The following is a 24229-nucleotide window of genomic DNA, read 5'->3' as shown; positions in this document are numbered from 1 at the left end:
GGGTAGCTGCAGATGATTCAAGAGGACAGTATACTGTCATAACTTTCATAAAGGATAGTGGGAAACCTATGGATTTCTTAATAGAAAACAGGAATTGCACTGTAAAATTCTGGTGACCTTGCATAAAAATACTGTGGATATAATTTAATGTTAACATTTTTCATTTATAGTTTTTGTCTGCTACAAAATTAATAGTTCACATTAGTTTTCATATCATCATAAATACAAATGGCATAATAAGGTCGTGTGCTGGACTTAGAGTTGGGAAGACCTGTGTTCAGAAAATTCCTCTGACAATAGTTATATGTGATCCTGAGCAAGTCTGTGAACCTCTATGTGCCTGAGTCATATCCCCAAGTCTAATCTACCAAGTCATAGGTGGGTTGCAGTTTGCTTGGGGAAGGGAGTTCTTGCACCAGGACTTCTCCCCCATATTACCAATAACAGGTCCTTCTTGTCATCAGTGCATAAACATAAATTTCAGCTGAGTTGCAGTGAGAGAACTGTGTAGTTAAGGATATTTGATAGGTGATTTGAAAATCATGAAAGGAAATTACAATCCATTCCCCAAAAAAAGTAGAGATTCCCATGTAGAATAACACCTTTCATCTAACCTGGGGAAAAAATAACTTCTGGTAATTAATCAGTTCTATAAACCATGAATTTGTTTAGTTAATAGAATCAATGGATTGGTGAAAATAAGCAGATAGAGGTAAAAAGTTAAAAAAAATTTGATAAACTTATTTCCATGTAACTTTTACCGGTTCATTATTATATTATACCTATAGTGCTCCTGGGATGATTCCATTAGCTACTGGAAAGTAGGAGATAGTTACTTCAAATCTATTTAAATATCTATAGAGGCTTCAGTAAGTATACAGCAAACACATTTTCAGGTGTGGTAAAATATAAACATTAACAGTATAATCACATTGATTCTTCTGGGGTGTGAGGTTGTTTCTAGACTGTGGCCAAAGGAATATTTCTTAACATGAAAGTTTAATGAGTTTTAATTTAATTCAAATGTACAATTGTTTTGTGTCCTTATAAGGTATGTGTTGGGAGCATAGATAATTTGAGAATTAGCTCTCTTTGGAGAGTAATATTACTATAACTAGATGTATATAGAGATATTGATAAAAAAAAAAACTGCTGCCTGTGGCTGAAAAAAATTTACCCAAGAAATACTTTTTCTCCTCATCTGTCCTAATGATATTTTCCTACAAAACTTTGCATATCATAGTAAAATAAGTGAAAAAGCCTTTCAGGAAGAAAACATTTAGATGCCCACAAAAGAAAAAACTTGAGAGTTTCTAAAATAAAATAAAGGATATTTAATGAAATCTACCATGTGCCAAATTATATGCTAATTCATTCAGTAGTGACTTTTAAGTGTAAATCTTGTTGCTACTGGTTCTATACTTTGTTGTTCAGTCAATTCTTTGTGACCCCATTTGGTTTTCTTGGCAGATTCTACAATGGTTTGCAATTTCCTTCTCCAGCTTATTTTACAGATGAGGAACTAAGGCAAACTCTGGTTTAAGTGACTTGCCCAGGGTCACACAGCTTAGTAAGTGTCTGAGACCAAATTTGAACTCAGGTCCTCATGACTCCAGGGATAGCACTTCCTGCACCACCTAGCTGACATATGTATAGGATAAACTTTGGACTTTCAATGCCTAATTGAGGACTTTTTCATTGATTTGGAGATAAGGAGCCAATGCAGTTTCTTTTACAATTTGGTCTCATGTTATATTCTTGTGTCCTGTGCTATAGGTAGCCAACCTGAACCCTAAGGACCTCTCTTATACCTTAAAGGATTATGTATTTAAAGAGCTCCAAAGAGATTGGCCTGGATACAATGAGATAGACAGACAGTCACTGGAGTTAGTGCTATCTAGGTAAGCTGTTTTGTTGCTTTTTAAGGGGAAGAATAAAATTATGACAATAAACATTTGCAGTTAATGTTGTTTTGATTTGAGGAATGGGGAGGAGAAACGAGGGTAAACTTCTTCTCATTAAAATCCTGATCAAATCTTTAGTATAACTTGGAACATGTGTGTCCTTTACAGAAAATTAAATCCACCTCCTCAGAATGCTACCAGCACCAGCGGTTCAGAATCTCCTCTATGTTCTAATAAAGATGCTGCATCTTCTCCTTCTCAGGTATTTCATAAAATCATAGAATCATAGAGTGTTAGAGTTGAAAAGGACCTGGGAGATCATCGAGTCTGACCCTGATTTGTAGAAAATGAAAGCACTGTAGTGCACAGAGGGGAAGTGAGGGCTTACAGCCACACAGCCTAGAGAGAGGGGCTGAAGCCAGGACCAGAGCTCAGAGCCCTGGGCTCCCAAGCCTGTGCTTTTCCCAACCTAATTGGGGTCTTAACAGGAATGCTTCACTTTGACCCTCTGGTGCAGCAGAAGAAAGCAGATTTTTGGTGGTGGTTGTTCTAAAGCTTAACTATCATAACAGGATTTTCTTCTATTCCATTTGATAACTGATAAGATGACTCTCAAGTCCCTTCCAGCCCCATGATTCTGTGATTTACTGTAGGAAATTCAGGAAATTTAAAATTAACTAGAAACATGTATAACTTTAATTTTTTGAAACCTTTTTAGCGATTTTTCTTAAAAGCATCTTAAAAAGTGGTTAAAAAGAAAAGACTGCCTACCACTAAAAGAAAGCTAAATGATGTGAATCTAGAAGGTGGCTATTCATATTACAGAACAATTATTTGTTTTGTAAAAGCATTCATCTGAAAATTCTTTTTAAAAATTAACTTCCCTTAACTTGAATATTTAGATGAAGCTATGTTCTCTTTGGGTATGGGCTGACCTACTGGTGCAAATTGCAGCCCCCTCAGCACCTTACCCTGATTGATTCTTAGCCATTTCTTTCTAATAAATACTCCTCAGATAATCCACTTAAACTGCTGGAGGCCTTCCTTAATACATTTAAAGCCTTAATTCACTTTTTAAAGAGCTTTATTTTCACATCCCTTTTCAGGAAAGAAAAATATCAAGTAAGTTTGTTTTTAATATGCTTATAGGTTCAAAGAAAACATTTTCCCATATGTTCCAAGGGTGAGGGAAAAAATGTTGAACCAGAATTACAAGACAATTAAAAAATTTGATGTGCTTTTTTCCTTTTTTTCTTGTTTTTGTCTTAAAGTGTTAAGTAAGAGGATTGCTGTTATTAGAAGTCTGTCACTGAATGGAAGGAAGCAAACAAACATTTGCCATGCCTTTCAACTCCCTGAGGCCAGTCAGGGTGTAACCTCTCTGAACTGGGGTATCCCAGAGGATCCCCTCTGGCTTGGAATTACACCCCAGTGGATTAGGCCTAATCCAGAGGGAGATCAGCAATTCTGGGTTAAATCAGAACCATTCTGCCTGAGGTTGAACATAACGTTTCTGCCCAAGACTTGTGAAGTAGTCTCAACAAATCTGATCGTTTTTTCTTGGCAGTTGACCCAGATCCCTGGTGGTAGTGATGACCAGAATAGACCTCCCGCTCTGGGCACACATGCCCAGGACTGGGAATAGAAGTGACCTGTGGTAAAGAGTAATGAAGCATGCCTTGGGTTTACTGGCAGCTGTTAATTCATCCTCCTCATTATCCCTGGCACATAACTTCTCCAAGCTTCTTGTTCAGAAATTTACCTTCAGCTCTTAGGAAATGTTGGAGATGTGTTGCGAGGAGCATAGGAGAAAAGAAAACTTTTGATTTGTGTCTTTGCTCTGACTTTCTCAGAGCTTTACCCACATAGCAAATGATTGCTATGATGCTACTTGTACTCTGATCTAATTATATACTGAGAATGATTTGATACTTCATGGTGGCAAATAAATGGTGTTAAATTCTATGAGAGTAGATGAATGAATTGATTATTCTTTATGTTGTTTGTATCAAACATGAAGCCTTCAGTATTATATTACATTTAGTTGTAAACCTGTAACTTGTACTTTGTACTGCCTTGCTTCACTTTTTATTTAAATTCTATTTTTTCTATATATAGTAAAGGGGATTCTTAATCTTTTTTGAGCCCTTTTGGCATCCTGGTAAATCCTGCAGATCCCTTCTCATAAAGATATTTTTAAGTATGTAAAGGAAATGCTAAATTTCTGTTAGAGATTATTGAAAATAGATATGTAATTTCAACAACCCTCTAAAATCTACCCATGAGCTCCTTTGGGATCCATGGACTTGAAGTTAAAAACCCCTGGTATAGATGGATCCATTGTGACAGTATATATTCTCCTGACTGAGACAAAACCATTCCCTGTCATTTCTCTGATGTCACTTAGATCTCTCCCATAATCTGAAAGCAGCTTCAGAAATACCTGGATTCAAATGTGTCCTTAGACATTTACTAGACATTTGGCCACATCTCATCTATAAATGAGGATAATAATAGCACCTATTTCCATGGGTTGTTGTGAGAATAAAATGAGATCTAATGTGTGTAAAGTACTTTGTAAACCACAAAGCACTATATAAATGCTACCTCTTATTACTTATTATTATAATAGTTTAGTGACAGAATATTTGAGTAAAAAAGCAGTAGTATTTTAGTAAAAATAGGTACTTAACAAATTACTCCTACAGTCATTTCCTATTCCGAGAGAGATGAAATCATAAATACAAGCCATAATATTTATCTTAAAGCTGGAACATTTTCACACATTAGGAGAGGCTAAAGAAGTGTGGCCTGTTGCCTTTTGCCAGGTCTTGTTAGTTCTCACAGGATGAAATGGTATAAATTGCTTCCTCCTCACACTGTCAAAAACTAGGTCAGCTGTGGCTAGTAGAGCTTGACTACTTGCTTTATTTAGTGCTATTACTATGTCTTAAGATCTCTGTGACAGAGGCATTTATAGAGAGGTGGTGATCTGATCAGATAGATGTGAATACCCTCTCTTAAGAGAAATGTCCATGAGCCAGACTGCTAAGTGACAGTCACATTTATTTTTTATTGTTGCTGACACTTGAGAAAAGTTAAAGTTGCACCCTTACTTAGCATTAAGGTGTGAGCAAAGCTATTCTACTGAACGTGCATGAACCTGTGATTTAAACTGTGTTCCATCTTTGTGCCAACCAGACTGTTTTGTTTTCCTTTCTGTTATTGTTTTTCAGAAACGCCTCTTGGATTCAGATTTCATAGATCCTTTAATGAATAAAAAAACTCGGATATCTCACCTAACAAATAGAGTTCACCCCACGTTAAACGGTCATTTGAATTCCACCCATGAAAAAATTGCTGTGGCTCCACCACCACCACCACCACCACCTCCTCCGCCACCACCTCCTCCTCCTGCAGCTGCCGCCACCCCAACTCCACCACCTCTTCCTTCAACCCACCTTCCAGTTTCAAATCCTCCTCAGACTGTAAATTCTAACTCCAATTCCCCTAGCACTCCAGAAGGCCGGGGGACTCAAGACCTACCTGTTGACAGTTTTAGTCAAAATGGTAGCATCTTTGAGGACCAGCAAGACAAATATACCTCTAGGACTTCTTTGGAAATCCCACCACCTGATTCAATCCTGTTGAAGTGTCCAAAGCCCATGGAAGAGAAACATTCAATGTCACATAAAAAATCTAAAAAAAAATCTAAAAAACATAAGGAAAAGGACCAAATTAGAAAACAGGACATTGAGGAAAAGGAGAAAGACCTTAAGACAAAAGATGAAATTGCCAAGCTAAATAACTCCAGTCTGGATTCAAATGAAGGTATTTTGAAATTTCTAACAAGATTGCCATTTTAAAACATTAATGTGGGCATGCTGGTGGGGCTTTGAGAATTCCTGGTTTCTCATGGACTGCTGTCTGTACTGTTGGGGGCTGTGGGGTACAGTTTCTTGGTTTTTTCCCAAGTGATCTCCAGTTCTTTAGTTAATTTCTTATTTTCCCCACATTTTTTCTTTATGGCAAATTGTAACCTTTTTTCGCATTGACTTTTCTATGTTTTCCTTTGAAAATACTTTTTAAAAAGATCTTTAGATATGATTTTACATGAGCATTAGTATTTGTTAATAAAACAATAGGGTTTACTCTGTCAGTCCTCCCAAGAATGCCCTTTAGGCCTCTTGTAGAAAGTAGGTCTTATTGAAGCTTTACAGGATATTTTAACAGCTATGAGTGTCATTTTTAAATTTATTTAACAATGAGGAATATTTATTAGTTATTCCTCCCCCAGAAAAGAATATAACTACTATAATTAGTATTAGAAGTGAGAAAATGTTTTTCAATTTTGGAACTTGCAAATAAAATTAAATTTGAGAATTCAGAATATCACCTCCACTCAAAATCATGCCAATTTTCTATAAATTGCTATTTTATTAGTTTGATAAGTCTTATATAGATGTTTTTTTGTTATACCAATAGTTTTGCATATCAGTAAAGTAATATAATTAAGAAATTCTGGATTTCTGTTTACCCAGTTGTTCAGGGGTAACAGAAATGCAAAGGGCAATATACATAGGTTTCTTTTATCCAAACCTAGATCATATGTCCTCTTTTTCCAAGAACCATAAACATAGGAAGTCTAGATATTCTGGCAGAAGCTTAACATTGTAAGAAGAAAATAGGAACAAGTATATAGGCTAAGAAGCCCCATTTAAAGAAAACACTAAGCTAAAGTACTGTAATTCCCACAATAGAGCTTTCTTAGGGTGCTTTCTTGAAGTCACCACATTGAACTTAAAATCTGTTAATACAATTCACTTTTTTACTTTTCAGAAAAAAATACCAGCCTTGTAGAGTTACTTCTTTAAGAGTTGAGGTCAGGCTCACCAAAACATGGAAGAATCCAAGCTCATCTTGTATCTAATTATAAATGCAGGAGATGACTAAGGCAAAATTTCCCAGAAAAATTACTACTTTTGTCAAGTGTATGAATAAGGTTTTAAGGAATGTCATGTTTTACTTTCTATATTTGTGTATAGAATTGAAATGGTGCAAATTTCTAATTTTTTTTGTTTTTGCTATATGGTGTTCTTAGCAATGAAAAGTCTGCAGGAGAGAGGTACAGTAGAATCTGTTTGTAGTAAAATTTATCATTAAGTGAACTTGAGTATAATAGCATGTCAATGTATGCCCTTTAAAGTACTTATATAGACTCACAGCAGGGTGAGTCTGAAGCAGGGACCAGCTTTCCCAAACCCACAATATTTAATTTAGACAGATAAAAAGGAGGCATAATTCAGTAACCTCAGAAGTACAGGATTCAGAATTCATAGGTCAAATCTCCAAATATATGCTGTCTCCTAACCTTTCCCCCTTGCCTGCAAAATGGAATTCTTTTTCTGGCTTAATCTTGATGTTGGGGGCCCAGAGCAATTTAATACTTAGGGACACACATTTCAACACTTCGGAGATGGTTGAGTCAGCTCTTCATCGGGCTCAGTGTTTCCTCAAAAATTAGTAGGAGTCAGACTCCTTTCCCTTGACAGATTCAGTCTCAGGCTTCTTGGAGTTTTTCAGTCAGAGTTTGGTGCCTCCCAAAGCTAATCCTGGTTAGAGAAAAACAAGAAAATCTGGAGCCACGTTTCTGAATCTGGTTTGAAATCAGTCTCCTTTTAATGACCAGGGAAAGGGACCAGATGACATGTACTCAGATATCCACAAGGATGTATTCTCCTTTGGCTCATACGGAGATGCTAGGGATAATAGTCACAGGTTGTTTGGGTTTTTTTTGTTTGTTTGTTTATTTTTATCCAAAGCTTCCTCAAATATCCTTCAGAACCACAAACTTACAGAGGCTGCAGGCTCTGGAAGGAGAGCTCTGCCTTGTACGCAGTGGGGGGGAGGGGGGGGTTGGATATGAAAGTGTTCACTTTTGTTATGCAAAGAAGATTTTACGTTTTGCCAGCCAGCAAGTGGTAGAGTATTAGTTTATTAGCCTCACTTTACTTTAGATGGCACAAATTTACTCTAATTAAAAGAACCACTAAACATGCTCTCTGAAGATAGTTTACTCAAATGGAATACTGTGGGGATTTTATACACTTTCATAACAGTCCTCAGGGACTTACACACTATTTTTTCTTTTTTTTTTAAAGCTGTGTTTAGCATTAGAAGGTTAGTTCAGTATGCAATAGGGCATAGCACTGCCTTATTTTAAGTGTCTTAAAACTGATGGGAAAACTTCCGACACAATTCAGCAGACTTCATACTCCTCCTCCCCATCTCCCCCCAAAAAGGGTGGCAGTAAAAATACAGTGACTAAAGCAGTCTGCTACCTTACATTGTTGTCTTGTCTGTCTTGTTCAAATCCCATGAAAATTCGATGTTGATGTAAAACTTGTATCTCCAATTGTTTGACTGCATCTGCCACCACAGTACTTGAATGCTGTGCAGATGCCACAACTTTTCTTGAAATAATAGAAGACTGACCTTGGGTTAAGATTGGATTCCTTTATTGTGCAGACGCTGCAGTAGCCAATGCACTTTCAACGCCTGGTATTGGCCATGGTAGAGCTAGTCATATGGCCTCTATTGTTCATGTTCAATTGTATTCCTTGCTCACTGTTGCTTATTGAGGTGGCAGAATAGAATTTCTAGGAAGAGTGTTCTGGGTGCTTCTGATCTGGATTAGAATTCAAGGTTTATTATAACCGTGTTAGGTGATGAACATATTAAAATTCTCTTTCTTCCTAGGAGTTAAAGAGGTGTGCACTGCCTCCACAGATCCTTCATCAACTATTGAACTACCGGATTACTTGATGTAAGTTGAAATGTCTGCCACCAGAGAATGATAGTGTGGGGCTTAAAAGTCTGCAAATTCTCTCTGCATGACTTCCAAATCAGAAAATTTAAGAAGGCTTAAAAAATAAACTACTTTGACAATTTTTTCCCCATAAAAGACTACCCCTAAAAAGCGGATAATTTCTAAAATTAGCCCTGCCAACTAGCTTTCCTGGTTAGGCTTGTAGTCCCGCCCTATCCTTCTTCTGGGCTGTTCTTCTGTTCAGTGGCCTTTAAGTGTACAGGAATCCTGCTCTTTGTTTCCATGGGTAAAGGAAGCATTTGAATATGGAAGAATTCAGCTCTCCAATACTTCAAAGCTGACAAGCCTGACTTAGGGGGCCGGCCAGTGATTTTGGGAGGCTTAGTTATAAGTAAATGTGGAATCACTGGGATTTACAGCATGCTTTTTAATTATATAAAGGACAGCAATACTTTGTTTTCTTCAGATACTGATTCTGAAACAAACACTTAAAGGCCTGTTCTCCCTTTAAGATGGAGAAAATATTGAAATATGAACAATGCCTAAGTCCTCTCTTTGTGTGGGTATGTACATATGTATACATATATATGTATGATACCACCCACATATTAAAATGCTGAGTTGGGAATGTTATTATAAGCAGAAATTATGATTTGGATACCTCTTTCTGCTTTCCATAGGATCATAGGTTCTGTTGGAGAAGAAAATAATTAAGCAGCAGGAGGATAGAGGAATTGAGTCAGGCAAACCCTATTCCAAATGCTTTATGAACAAATGTACAACATTTATGAAACATGAAAAGCTAAATGGAATTTAGGCTAGTGTTTCAAAGGACCTTTGCCACTGTCAGAATCTTTTATTAGATTACATCGGGCTTTTATACTGTCCAGATTCTCCAAAAACACTCTTTCCAAAATATATGTCCTTCGAGTACTTTAAAGTTCCTATTAATGAAGTGATTACATTATTTTGAAAAGCAAATTTAATTATGAATGATAATTCCCTGAAACATAGGATCATAGCTTTAGAGCTGACTGCACAGGTCATCATCTCCGGAAGCATCAAACTCGTGGCACACAGCACTCCTGAGTGTAGCCAGCACCAGATTAAAATGCAGATGGGAAATATTTTAACCAATAAATTAAAACACAATAAAGCATACAGAGTGTTAATATGTGGTTTTCTAAGTCGGTATCCCACCAGGATCCTCATGTACACTTTAGTGGTCGCCATTTCAGTTTTGAGTTTGACACCCTGATCTAATCCAAAAAAATCCTTATTTTATAGATAAAGAAACTAAAGAAAGTAAGATAACTAGTAAGTATAGCAAGTTGGGATTTGAACCTAGTTCCTTTGACTCCACATCCAGCATGCTTCCCATGCTAATTATTACTTGTATAGCTCAAGAGGCATGTAAGCAGTGCTAAATAATGCCTTTCGTTTGAATTAGTGTATGATTTTAGAGCTCTTTAGAGAAGCCTAAAAAAAAAAAACCAGTAGCAGCCAGGACCAAATCAGCTACTTCGCAGGGTCTGCTGAGCTGGCACTCCAGTGCCTTTGACCGTCAGCAGCGCTCTCTGGTGAGACAGCAGACAGCTCCCACTCACTATTCTTTGTAAGTTGGCCACTCTCATATGGTAAGTCAGGACAGTACCATACCCCAAATTCTTTTCTTGTAGATGTTGGATTTACCACGATGGAATGTTAAAATGTATTTTGTCAAACATTGGCTGTTGGTGTGTGGAACCAACACCCCGCCTCCCCCCCGCCCACATAACTAGTGATGACAGATTCATTGTAAAGGAATATGAAAAGATACTATTTTTTTTATCTTCAGCATCTAACGGAAATTTGGGGCCATTTGTAACTACATTTTTTTTTTTTCAAAAGAAATCACAATTTAAGTAGCTCTTCTATAGTCCTTTATACATGTTTGTGTTGATGTTCATGATTAACAAACTTGTGCATAATTACATATGCATACAAAAATGAGTGTGAGGGGTGAATGAGAAACTTTGTTCATGACCTTTTGGTGTATATACTTTTAAGAAGTTGACACCCTAGCCAATTAATCAGCCTTTTTCACAGTATGAATCAGTAAGCATTAATGAAATACTTACTATGTCCCAAGCATTGTTCTGAGCACTGAGAGTAAAAATCCAAAAGTGAGATAGTGTTTGCCCTCAGGGATCTTACTGTGGGGGGGAGGGGGAGAATACAACATGTTCACAGACAAGTTAATGAAAGATATTTACAAAAATAGATACCAAGTGGTTCATGGGGTTAGGGGACACTACAAACAGAATCAAAAAAGGCTTCTTGAAGGAGGTGCCCTTGAGCAGAGGCTTGAAGGGAGCTAGAAGCCATAGGGTGATCAGCCTAGAGCTGACAAGTGAGAAGGGGAGAGTATTGAAGGCGTGACAGTGGAGGATGGCTATTCATAGGTACAGAAGGGAGAGCCATATAAATGTCATATAAGGAGAGTGGGAAAAGCAGCCAGCATGGCTAGAGAGTATAGAGTGAGGGACAGTAATCAGTCAAACCTGTAATCAGTCATTCTGGAAAGATAGGCTGGAGCCAGATTAGGAAAAAACTTTAATAACAAGTAGAAAAGGTTGTATTTTCTTAGAGTGGGACCGGGAGCCATTAGCACTCCTTGAGCAGGATAGTGACATGATCCAAACCTATGTTTTAGGAATATCGATGTTAACAGCTTTGTGAAGGCTAGAAAGACTGGGCTGGAGAACCAGAAAGCCAGTTTGTCCAAATGAGAGGTGATAAGGACCTAAAGTATCAGCTATGATATGAGAGAAAAGAAATGTGGATGTGGGAAATATTCAAGAAACAGAATCAATAACACCTGGCAGTAATACCTTGGATGTGGGGGAGGGGGGTTAAGTGAGATTGAAGAATTTAATGACCAGAAGAGTCCTGGTATCCTAAACAGAACCAGAGAAGTTAATTAGGAGAAGTAGATATAAAGAAAGGGATAGTGATTTCTGTTTAAGAGATAGTGAGTTTGAGGTGCCTGTGGGATGCCCAGGTAGTCGGAGATGCCTGAGTAGAGCTCAGGAGAAAGAAGAGAGGTGGATATGGAAATTGGAGAGTTGTCAGTATGGAGAAGATTGGACTCCATGGGAGCTCATGAAATCACTGAGAAATGTGGTGAGGGAAGAGGCTCAGGACAGAGGCTTTCAGGTAAACTGACACTGTGGGGATGGAATTGAGAGATAGTACTACAAAGGAAACTCAGAAGGATCCATCCATCCATCCATCCTGCAGGTGTGACTAGAACCAAAACACCACCATCGTGAGGAAAAAGTATTGTTCATGAGGACATGGTGGTCAGCTGTGTCAGTTTTTCTTTATCTAGTTTCCATGGACAGTTAGTGAACAAATAATTCCCCCATAATTCTAAACTTCATCCTAACTAGAAGTTTTAATCCAGCTAAACACTTTCCTAAGGATGTTTAACAATTAGCAAAGTGGATGTGAGTTAATTGCCTTTCTTTTCTACTATCCCACCTTACAGTCTTGCTAACTTTAGTATCTCAAACACTGATTGTGAAAGAAAAGAAGGCAAAATAAAAGCAAAGAACAGTTATCCCCATCTTGAATAATCATCTCTTTAAAAACTGGGAGTTGGCCACAAGAAGCATAATTTATTTTGCATGTCTCATTGCTGTCACTATGTGCTCTAGTACCACTTTAAGTGACCTTTTTTAACAAAAAAGTGAACCATTTTTCTTTTAATTTTAAGGAAATTTTAAAAAATGTTTAAATAGAAGTTATAAAATAAAATACTGATAAAATCCTAAACTACATAACCAAACATATTCCTAGTGGTTCGGAACCACTAAAAAAGATAACTTTAACCTTGGCTGGAAAGCATGAATCTGGAAAGCGATAAATATTTTAAGTGATAAAGTAAAACTAAACTTGATGTTCTGTGTAGCCATTTTGCCTATTCTTGATATTCCTAGTAAATTCTTTTTTTTTTTTCTGGGCTCCCTCTGGTGTGCAGTCAAGGCAATCCACTTGCAATAAAGACTAATTTGCCCCTCTTGGCAGTTCTGGCCAGCAGGATGGTTTGAAATTGGCATGGTCGTGCTGTCTCAGTTACACTGAAATTAAACTTGCATACCAACTCAGCATGAATAAATATACTAAGTGGAGCATTAAATCACTGTTTCCTGTAGCATCTGTAGTATATCCATTACTAGGAAATCAATAGGATCATGTAATAAATGGAGTTGAATGTAAATCAAGACATTTTCCTTGGAAAGCAAATTAAAAGTAACCTTACGTTTAGGAGTGTAATAACCTAATCTTAAAATGTATAGTACTGGCTTCCAGGTATCATCCATACAGTGTGACATATTAGTGTTTTCAAAAAACTAAATTCGACAGTCAATAAAACCTCATTCTAATCCCTTTACGTCATTATCTCTGAATCATCCAGCATGATTATAATCCCTGTGTCTTCTACCTCTCTGCCTAGAATAGACTTTGTTCTGTGATTGTTAAATAAACTATAAATAACACTTCTTTTATATCTTATGGATACGATATAATTAAGATGCAAACTTGCACCTTAGGAAATACTCCTAGTCCTTAACCTTTTTTGTGTCCTAGACTCTTTGGCATTCTGGCGAAGCCTATGAACCTCTTCTCAGAATAGTGGTTTTGAAGACAAAGAAAACACACAATTGGGACAGCTAGGTGGCACAGTGAATAGAGCACAGGCTTTAGAGTCAGGAGGACCTAAGTTCAAATCTGGCTTCAGACACTTGACACACTTACTAGCTGTGTGACCTTGAGCAAGTAACTTAACCCCAATTGCCTTGCCATTCCCCTCCAAAAAAAAAAATGCACAGGATTAAAAAAGGAATCAATTGTACTGCAGATAAAAATTTTTTAATTAGGTTAAGAGTCCCTGCTCATTTGTAAAATACAATATTATTTTTCTGGTTATATGCTAGCATTCAAATTCCTCATGACATTTTTAAATAAGTTTTTATTAATATCTTCTGTTTCTTAAATCATCATAGTTATCCCAAGTATCCTTCTTCCCTTCCCAGAAAACCATCCTATATATCATATGGTATTTTTGAGAGGGAAAAAAATCAGCAGAACTGATCAATACATTGAAACGGTTCAAAAACATGCACGGTTTGTAACAACTAAAGACTGACAAAGGGGGAGAGAGTGTCTTCTCATATCTCTTCAATCAAGTTATGCTTGATCTTTATAATTTTGTTAAATTTTGACTTTTTTTTTTGGTGTTTATGGGTTGGGTTTTTTTTCTGTTTAAATTGTTGTTATTGTGTATATGGTTTTCTTGGCTCTGCTTACTTCACTCTGAATCAGTTCATATAAGATCTTTCCATGCTTCTTTGTATTCATCACCCACATCATTTCTTACATAATAATAATATCCCGTTACATTCATGTACTACAGTTTGCTTAGCCATTCTCCAGTCAATGGGCATCTGCTTTGTTTCTAATTCTTAAGTATCAAAAGGTGCTGCTATAAATATCTTGGGTGTTTCGGGGAACTTTCTTCTTATTGATGGCTTCATGGGGGCATAAGCCCAGTAATACTCTCCTGTTCAAAGAGTATGGGCATTTTAAGTCACTTGATAATTCCAAATTGCTTTCCAACATGGTTCTACCCATTTCAAAACTCCACCTATAAGGAATTAGTATGCCCATTGTTCCATGGCCCTTCCAACATTAACTGTTTTTTTTGTGAGGGTGTGAGGTAAGACCTTATGGTTGTTTTTATTTGCATTTCTCTTATTGTTAGTGATCTGGAACATTCTTTCCTGTGTTATTATAAATACTTTGCAGTTCTTGATTTCTTATGTCTCATTGTGTCAAATAGTTATTGGTGATTAGTTTAGTGGTAGCCTGCTTTTGGAAAGAAGTAGTTTTAAGAGAATAAATCTTCCATAAATTATTCTTTTTTTGTCTGAAGACATTTTAGTTCATTCTATTACCAAGTTGTTGTTATTGATGATGTTTTACATTTTCTCAAATTTCATTTAAGCCCTTAAGCTTTTGATAATTTGTTTATGATAGATCAGCAAAGAGAATATTTGTAGGTTTTTGTCACAGTTGGTAACAGAAGCGTGAAAATGGAAGTTATCAAAGATGTTTTTTTCAAATATTTAAATAAAATCTTCAGTCATAATGATGATGCTTATATTTTTAGATGTTCTGCCTTATAATCTTAACCTTCAAATTTTATTTTGTTAGAAAATATATTGCTATTGTCTCCCATGAGCAACGCCAGAATTATAAAGATGACTTCAATGCAGAGTATGACGAGTACAGAGCTTTGCACGCCAGGATGGAGACTGTAGCTAGAAGGTTTATTAAACTCGATGCACAACGTAAGCGCCTTTCTCCAGGCTCCAAGGAGTATCAGGTAAACTGGGTGGACCTGACCTCATGAGCGTGACTGAGCTTTTTTGTCCCCATCTCCCATTTCTAACCCAGCCATGCAAGCCCACTATCAGAGAACCTTGGCCCTTTTGCAGTGCTCAGAGAGGGGGCCCATCATTCTGTTCCCAAGTACATATGTGATGTTTGACCTAATATAAAATTAGAGAGGCAGTATGTAATTCAAAGAGCTCTTTAATTGAAAAATTATTATCAATAGAGATGTTGGATTTTTGTCCCATGAGTGGAAGGAGTGTGTCCTTTTTGGAGATATATTAATATTAACTCTTTGAACCCATAATGTTTAGGGCCATGAGAGAAGTACCACCTTGGCATGAATAGAAATGAGGACTTATCCCTTAGAGCATGCATAGTATGGGTGCTCTGTGCTCAGTGCCTGTGGTGCTTGAAGAAACCATTAATTATTAGGAATTCCTTTTTTTTTTTTTTTGCATTTGTCACCCAAAAGAAACTTTTGAATCGTCAAAACATTTATGAACACATGTGACAATATTAAAAGTTTGCCAGTATGTCTGATTTAACCTTTCGCACATTCTCATTTAATTGCTCAAATATCATTTAAATCATTTGGGCTTTAATTCTTAACTTCCTCTCCTGTCTGCTGAGGGAAATATCTGAGTAATGTCACATCAGAAATTTGCTTATGTGGTGAAAGTGTACATGTCAGATTGGTGTTGACGATACTCATGATGACTTCTACTTCTTTTCCTCCTTAACTAGTGTTTTTCATATATGAGTTATTACATAATCTTACTAAATGTTCCTCCTCATTTTCTCATTTTTTTTTAAAGCAATCGGGGTTAAGTAACTTGCTCAAAGTTACATGGCCAGTTATTTTTGTGTGGGTGCCGAGTATCTGAGGCCAGAATTGATCCCAGGTCTCCCGACTCTGGGACCAGTGCTCTTACTCACTGCACCACCTGGCCGCCCCTCTAATTTTTCTTACCAGCCAGTTCTAGTAAAGTGGAAAATGGCTTCCTATTTAGCCTTCTTGACTCAAGTCTCTTTCTCCTCTATCCTTTATGTGAATCTTAGTGCGCTGATCAGACAATGTCATTAGAGTACTTAAAAAACAAACAAAACTGTGACTAACAATTGCAATATAAATAAATATCTTTACTTGGCATTCAAGGTCCTCCACAATCTGTCACTAATCTACCTCTCCTACCTTTTATCTCATGCTATTCCATTTCACTTACCCAATGTTTTAGCCAAGTTGGACTGCTTCATTTTCATCCTGGTCTTGCCTGTCTTCTTGCCTTTGTGCGTGCCATCACCCCATAGATGAAATGTACCCACCGTTTCCATTTTGTCCTTTTTGAAATAATTCCCTTACATCATAATCCAAGTCACTCATCAGTTACTAAGCCTTTCCTGCCCTCCCTATTACAGAAATTCCTAGATTTCTCATAGCACTGTCTGGATCTCTTCCTTTCCACTTACTCAGTTCTTCCTCACATCGTATTTTGCACACCTTATCCTTCTTCCCATTATATGGTAAGCTCCTAAGCTCCATGTTGGCAGGGACTGTGCCTTTGCATCCTCAATACTTGGTATATTAGCTTGTACATTGTTTACTAACTACTGAGACTCATGTAGGTTAACACTTAATCTATGTATTATATGCTTAAAAATATGTGGAATCATTTTACCCTTATTTCAGCCCCTTGGAAAAAAATTAGTAGCATGACAATATATAAAATAAATATATGTTGTGTGTATATATATATATATATATATAATGTGTGTATATACATGACTATATAAAATAAACTAAGACAGTATATAAGCAAATACTATAAATTTGTCATCCCAACTTCAGATTTTACCTTCTCAACCCTTGTTCAAGCTACCCAAGTCAATGAGCTCTCACTTTCATTTCAGGTGATAACTGTTACTAATTATCACACTTACATGCATAAAATGCATATAAAATACTGACAAAATGGGATAGATGGGAATAGGTAGGGATTAGTATAAATTTATCTTCCCTTTTCCCCCCATGGAAGAACAACCCTAAAGGTTCATGTCCTGAAGATTCATTATGTGATAAATTTAATAGGGTTTAATATTTTTATATATACTTTATGGAGTTGCACCATTTTTACAGGATTACTCAGTGAGTTAGGGTATAAACAATGGAGATGGATTTAATTCTTATTTCCTTCTGCATTATTAGTTAATAACAAACTTCATAATGAAATTGAACTCCTACCAATGAGATCAATTTTTCATTCTTCCTAAAGAATTCTGCCTTCTGCTCTCATTTCACACTTTTTGTTTTATAGACTATTCATGAAGAAGTCTTAGAAGAATATAAGAAGATCAATCAGGTATAGACAGTCAGTATTTTGTTTTCTATTCTGTAGTTAAAAAAAAAGTACAATATATGTTTCTAAAACCAACTTTTTTTCCCTTCCACAGTCTAGTCCCAATTACCATGAAGAAAAATACAGATGTGAATATCTTCATAACAAGTTGGCTCACATCAAAAGACTAATAGGTGAATTCGACCAACAGCAAGCAGGGTCCTGGCACTAGACCTCTGCTTAGACCAGAAGATGTGAATAAACTTAAGCTTATTTATTTAAAATTCCAAATGAGTTGCTCTAAGATTCTAAAAAGTTGAAACTTCGTCAGTTGAAAGTTTCAGTATTAGCAAACTTTGAGTTACTTTTTTTATTATTTTTTTTTATTTTATTTTGCTTCCCTGCATATTTGAAGCTGCTTTTTCTGGTCCCTTTTTTCCCCCTCAAGACTTTAGTTTGTCCATGGAGATCACTTTTAGATATTGGGAGTCCAGTGTCTATACTTAAAGGTTGTGAACATTTTCAAAGAAATAACAATGTAGCAAGTTGAGATGCTTTTGGATAAATATAGGCCTGTTTTTTGACCTTTATTAATGCGAACTCTTTGCCTTAATTGGTAGAAGGTTTAGAAATTTGCACAAAATACAAAAAAAAAAACTTAAAACGTTGTTTTGGAGGGTTAAGAAATAGAAAGGTGTGTGTGTGTATATATATATGTATATATGCATATATGTACATATATATGTATAAATTATATACAACCTGACTTGATCTCAAACAGTAATTTATCCCTACAAGTTAACCCCCCTCCCATTGCAATGGTTGCCTTAAGGTGTTTGCTTGTTGTATACCTAGTGTAGTTAATCATTAGCTACACTGCTTCCCATTTTATCAAAGCGATGGAGAAGCACATTGTTGCCTACCAGCGTCTGTAAGAGTGTGCTTGTACTGACTGTATGTGTGCAGAGGTTGTGTGGATGTGAGCATGCATGAAGAAAAAAAGCTGCTGCTCTCAGTAGGCCAAAACGCTCAGGTTCAAACAACTGACGAGTGTTACTGTAGGGTTTTTCCTATAAAATTGCTACTTCTATTGTGGAAGACAAAAGCATTTCCATTTCAACAGTTTGTCAGCTTTATTAATGTTGGGGAAAATCAATGTTATGAAAATGAAACTGATCTATAGTTTTGGGGCAAAATTATAAAATTAAACATGTAGGTGACCTATTTATATACTGCTATAAAGTATTTTTTTGAAGAGAGATATGCAAAGAAGCTATTGCCTACATGAAATGTATATTTAAAGATTTTTTTTTCTCCTGGGTGACAGGAATATAACAAAGAACAGATATATTTAACTATAAAATACTGTGATTCATCAAACAGCACAAACTTTCATTTCATGCAGTTTATCTGTTTACTTTGATTTAAACTATCGCTTGTTTCATCATGTGGGAACATAAGTTATTTGGTCGAGCATGTAAGGATTTTGAGCTAACGTTGGCTTAAATTGTGTTGTCTTACCGTATTGTCTTTTCAAAGTGCTGCCAATTGAAAAGGGAAGCATTATGTTTACAAATCTGATTTTTGGAATGTTTGCCAAAATTTTGGTAGTGTCTTTAATAAATGTCTCCAGCATCCAAAAAAAAAAAAAAAAAAACCTAACCAAATTTGTTGTGTATGACTGTAAACCAGAATATGTTTGGTGTCTAGGGTACTTGAGGTACTATGTCATCATCCAGTAGTCAGGGATGGGAGGGGGAGCCTTCTCTCCAATGTCCTTCCAGGACATTCACCAAAAAGATTAGGTTGTGTGAGAGAATTGTGCAAAGGCTCAACAAGTCTGCCTTTGACTCCAGCTCTTTTTCCCATAACTATAACCAACAGTCCTGTTACTACGTAGAGCAGAATTCACGGTATTTTACTCCTCATCATTGAGACTCTTGGTGCTCTTTCTCTTACCTCATAATTGATACAATCACTATTAGATGTTAATAGGATTCCAAATTAAAAATCCATATATACAAACCAAGGGGGATTTATTCAGGGATAAGGTAGAATTTGGTCTTTATACATACTATGATTTTATCAGTCTGTCTCGAGCATTTTATCTATAAATAATGCAGTTCATCCCAGAAGGGATTCATTGCTGTAACTACTTGGATGATGATGAATTGGTAGGTTAACAAAAAAAATATTGGCTTTAAGACAAGAAATATGCACTTCTAAAGGCTTGGGTACAACTCCAGATCTTTCAGTCTGCAGGTCATAGGATTTTAGAGCTGGAAGGAACCATAGAGATCATCTTCAGTTAAAATGCAAGTTTAAATAACAGAAAAAGAGAGAAAAGGCCTATGTGAGTGTCTGCCCATCATCATTCATGTACAAGTCACTTCTCTAGCTGTGATGCTAGAGTTCATCTATAATTGTTTCCATGCCAATTCCTATTGAAATATATGTTTACAAATAAGACTCTCCCTGTAGCCAAAATTTTGTCCTGCTTAAAAACTACTACCACAAACATGTGAGCACATCTTCTGGTTTACAGGTTGGGTCATGACTTAAGCTGGAGATCACATGTATAGTCCAGCATTGCACATCCTTAGGCTTCACCACCTACTGTAAAAGCCTTAATGTAGATGGCATCTTTTGCATTGAGCATATCCTTGCAAAATGTATGTCTGTCTACTGGTTGCAAAATGTAGTTCTTTAAATCTACGTATCTGCTCTTACTCTAGTCTACATCTCTGTTGAATAAGTGTATGAACTTATCAAAGTGATATTTTTTAACAATATTAATCTCACTGCAAGATTTATAGATTCTCTCAAATGAAAACCAAATGAAACTTTTCAGGTGATGGTGATGGTGCAGGTTCAGTTACACTACTCTTTGTATACAGTTTGATTCATTTGAGAGAAACAGTAATCATAAAATAGCATCAGTCAAGGTTGTCATATGTCTTTCACTGCAGTTAGACTAAATCAGTTGAAAGCACTCGTTGAGAGTTTTTCTTCTTTAATTAACTCTTATGAAATGGAATGAACAGTTGATTTAAATCAAACCAAAATGATACTAAATAGTTTTATAAAAACAAATAAACTACAGATTTTCTTTCCTCATTTTGTACGTTTTCTGTTTCTCAAGTGATAAATTAGGAAGAGGGATCAGCCTTTTGAGTAGACAGGCAATCCTGATTCTTGCAGAGTAGCTGGTTGAAACAAGTTTAGATCATTGCTGGCTACTTTAATTTTAAATTTAATTTTTTTAATTTACAATTTAATTTTTAAAAAATTCAGTGTTAATTTCTGTATATCTTGAAATCATCTTACAATCTTTCGAAGAATTTTCTGACTTTCCCTTGAAGTATTTAACTGTATTATGTAAAGCAAAGGCAGATTCACATGTTAAAAACAAGGTTCTGAAATGAGATTTAAACAAAAATGATGCATCATTTGAGATATACTCTAACTTGATAGTTCTACTCATTCCATCTTTATTTTTTAAACTTTACTGAGACATTTTAGCCAGTCCATTGCCTTTCTGGCAATGTTAACTCACCACACATGTTTGGCATATGCCTTCGCCACTTTTGAAGTTGTTACAGCTAGCTATCTGCCTAAGTGTTACTCAATCCTTTCCTTCCACATACCTAATGGGAAAGAGTTAATATAGCCAGCACTGTGAAAGGAACATTTTGGGGGAGGAATATTAAATGGACACTACTAAAGGAAAACAACAGGGGATGTTTGCAAAGCATTTTGTAACATGAAGACTAAACAGGGCTGTGAGGCTCTTTTTGAATTTTTCGAAGTGTTTAAAAAAAATACATACCCACATTATTTTTCGGTTCCACACAATCCATATTAGGACTCTCAAAGGTAAAATGCCACAGAGACATTTTGTTAAGCTAATGAACACTTGAGCCATTGTTGCCCCCACTGTTCTACACCAATTTTAGTTCAATAAAACAAATGTTAACTTTGCAATCCTGTTGTTTTTCTTGTCTCGTTTCAAAATATTTAACTTTTTTTTTTAATCTTTGTATATCTGTTATAAAGGCACACAAAGATAATCCTGGTAAGATATTCCGGGTAATGTAAACTAGAATTGTTTACTCTAAGCCCCTGTTTCATCCATGCAAGTGTGACATTCATGGAGGAGGGGATATATTCTTCCAGCTAAGGTAAATTTGTGAATTGTTGAGCATGTAAAAATTAGATTCAGAAAATGGCACTCTTGGGGTGGCTACGTGGCTCAGTGAATAGAGCACCAGACCTGGAGTCAGGAGGACCTGAGTTCAAATCCAGCCTCAGACACTTAACACTTACTAGCCGTGTGATCTTGGGCAAGTCACTTAACCCCAGTTGCCCTCCACACACAAAAAAAAAAAAGAAAGAAAATGGCAGTCTCAGTTTTGAGGAGATAGAGGTGGCAGGGTGGGTAGGATGGTGCACTTGGAATCAAGAAGGCATAAGTTCAGAATTCTGCCTTAGACATCCACTAGCTCAGGGTTGGGGAACCTGTGGCCTCAAGCCACATGTGGCCCTCATGTGTGGTTCTTTGACTGAATCCAAACTTCACAAGGGGAGCATAATGTTTGGATTCTGTCAGAAGGCCACACATGAGGACCAAAAGGGCCACATGTGGCTTTGAAACCCCAGGTTCTCCACCCCCACACTAGCTGTATAATCTTGGGCACTATTTCCTCAGCTGTCAAAAAAGGTGGATTTGGACTCCAAGAGTTTTCCAGTTCTAACTCTCCAATTCTGAGATCCTAAGTTGCTTAGGACATTTCTGAATCATTGGATCCAATGTAGTGGTAAAGATGATCCACAAAATGCTTATATAAAATAGAAGTTATCAAGAATAGTTAGAATACTATGGAGGTATAGAGAATGAGAAAAGTTAATAGACCCAAGGTTAGGAACTTTGGCTCTAAAAATAAGTTTCTATTCCTTAGGCATCCACTATTTTCACAAATAAAGAGTATTAATACTGAAAAAGAGGTACATTTGGAAAAGCAATAGTTTGAATAAGGAAAGTTAATAGCCTTTTTAATATTACTAAAAAATTATCTAAAGTTGCAAAGTATGATACCCAGTAGGCATTATTAGTGCCATAATAATTTTCCTAAATTTGTAGTGGATAAATCCACTACAGATGCTTTCTGGCAAGACATGGATGAGAATTTTTAACACACATATTTTAAGTGCCTCTTGTATATCAGGCAATATTTTAGGTACTAGGAATATAAATACCAAAAAAAAATGAACTAATTGGGGCAGCTAGGTGGTACAGTGAATAGAGCACCGGTCCTGGAGTCAGGAGGATCAGAGTTTAAATCCGGGCTCAGACACTTAACACTTACTAGCTGTGTGACCTTGGGCAAGTCACTTAACCCCAAATGCCCTGCCCTCCCCCCTCCAAAAAGCAAAAAAAAAAAGTGAACTAATCTCTACTCTCAAGGATCTTACATATAAGGAGACTATAAAGAGCAAATACAAAGCAGGTAAGTACAGAATAGTTTTGGAAGGAAGGCACTGGCAGCTGAGGGATCGGGAAAGGCTTTGCATAGAAAGTCAGGCTTGAGCTGCATCTTGAAGAGGGAGATAGTGTGAGGCAGAAGTGAGGAGAGGTGGATTGTGGATATGGGGAGTGACAAGTGCTCAAAGGCAAGGAGACTGGAGATGGGAGTGTCATGTGGAAAGGACAGAGAGAAAGCCAGTTTGGCTGATGGCAGAGTATAGGGGGGGGGAATAATGTGCAGTATGGCTGGATAGATCGGTTGGAGCCTGGTTATGAAGGACTTTAAAAACTAAACAAAGGAAGTTTTTGTTTTTCCCCACAGAGTCAGTAATAGAGAGCCATTAGAGTTTGAGTTGGAGTCCTGAACCAAGGTTGGTATCTCTATAAATAGAGAAAAGGGGTCAAGTCAAAGATGTGGAAGCGAGATTTGGAAACTGATGGGATATATGGGATGAAGGAGTAAAGAGTTGAGGCTGATGTTGAGATGACTAATCTAGGAAACTGAAAAAGTACTGATACCTTTGGCAGAAATAAAACTTGGAAGGAAGCTGGGTGTCAGACTGGGGGGAAAACATTCCATTTGGAATGTTTTGAATTTGAAATGGCCAGTAGGCAATGAGTGATGTGGGAAGCACATAGATCTGCATTGAGATGGTGGTTAAATCCATGGCATCTATAGGTGGTATAGATTGAGTTCTGAGCCTGGAGTCAGGAAGACCTGAGTTCAAATTCAGCCTCAGACACTAGCTTTGTGACCCTGCATAACTTCTCTGCCTCAGTTTCCTTACCTGTAAAGTGGGAATAATAATAGCACATACCTCCCAGTGATGGTGGAAGATCAAATGAGATAATGTTTGTAAAGTACTTAGCATGATGCTTTATACACTTGATAGATGCTTGTTTCTTCCCTCTCCGTGGGAATTGATGAGAAATCTTAAAGAAAGTAGAAGAGGATCCAGCACAGGCCCCTGGAGAATACTGGAGAGAGTAGTGTGACAAAAGCTTTAGGGAGAGAGAGTATCCAGAATGAGAGAATGTTCAGTGGTGACAAATGTACCAAGTTCTACAAGTTGAAGATGAAGGGCTAAGATCATCAGGTTTGATAATTAGATCATTGAGGGACAGCTGGGGGGGGGCTCAGTGGATAGAGCACTGGCCCTGGAGCCAGGAGGACCTGAGTATAGATCGGCCTCCG

General features: G+C 36.8%; 1 protein-coding gene across 1 annotated transcript in view; it reads left to right on the top strand.

Moving 5' to 3' along the window:
* Nucleotides 1-21494, top strand: part of ELL2 (elongation factor for RNA polymerase II 2) — a 93643-nt gene extending 72149 nt beyond the window's left edge. The window contains exons 6-12 of the mRNA XM_069085143.1: nucleotides 1777-1901; nucleotides 2073-2166; nucleotides 5141-5735; nucleotides 8664-8730; nucleotides 14995-15166; nucleotides 17490-17534; nucleotides 17626-21494. Coding sequence (XP_068941244.1) covers nucleotides 1777-1901; nucleotides 2073-2166; nucleotides 5141-5735; nucleotides 8664-8730; nucleotides 14995-15166; nucleotides 17490-17534; nucleotides 17626-17742 — 1215 coding nt within the window. The 3' untranslated portion in view covers nucleotides 17743-21494. The remainder of the gene's footprint in view (nucleotides 1-1776; nucleotides 1902-2072; nucleotides 2167-5140; nucleotides 5736-8663; nucleotides 8731-14994; nucleotides 15167-17489; nucleotides 17535-17625) is intronic.
* The last annotated feature ends 2735 nt before the right edge of the window (nucleotides 21495-24229 follow it).

Source organism: Petaurus breviceps, unplaced genomic scaffold (assembly GCF_028583685.1).
Source record: "Petaurus breviceps papuanus isolate PSGF00001 unplaced genomic scaffold, PetGlider_PUasm1.0 175, whole genome shotgun sequence".
NCBI lineage: Eukaryota > Metazoa > Chordata > Mammalia > Diprotodontia > Petauridae > Petaurus > Petaurus breviceps.
This window is presented reverse-complemented; position numbering and strand designations above follow the sequence as displayed.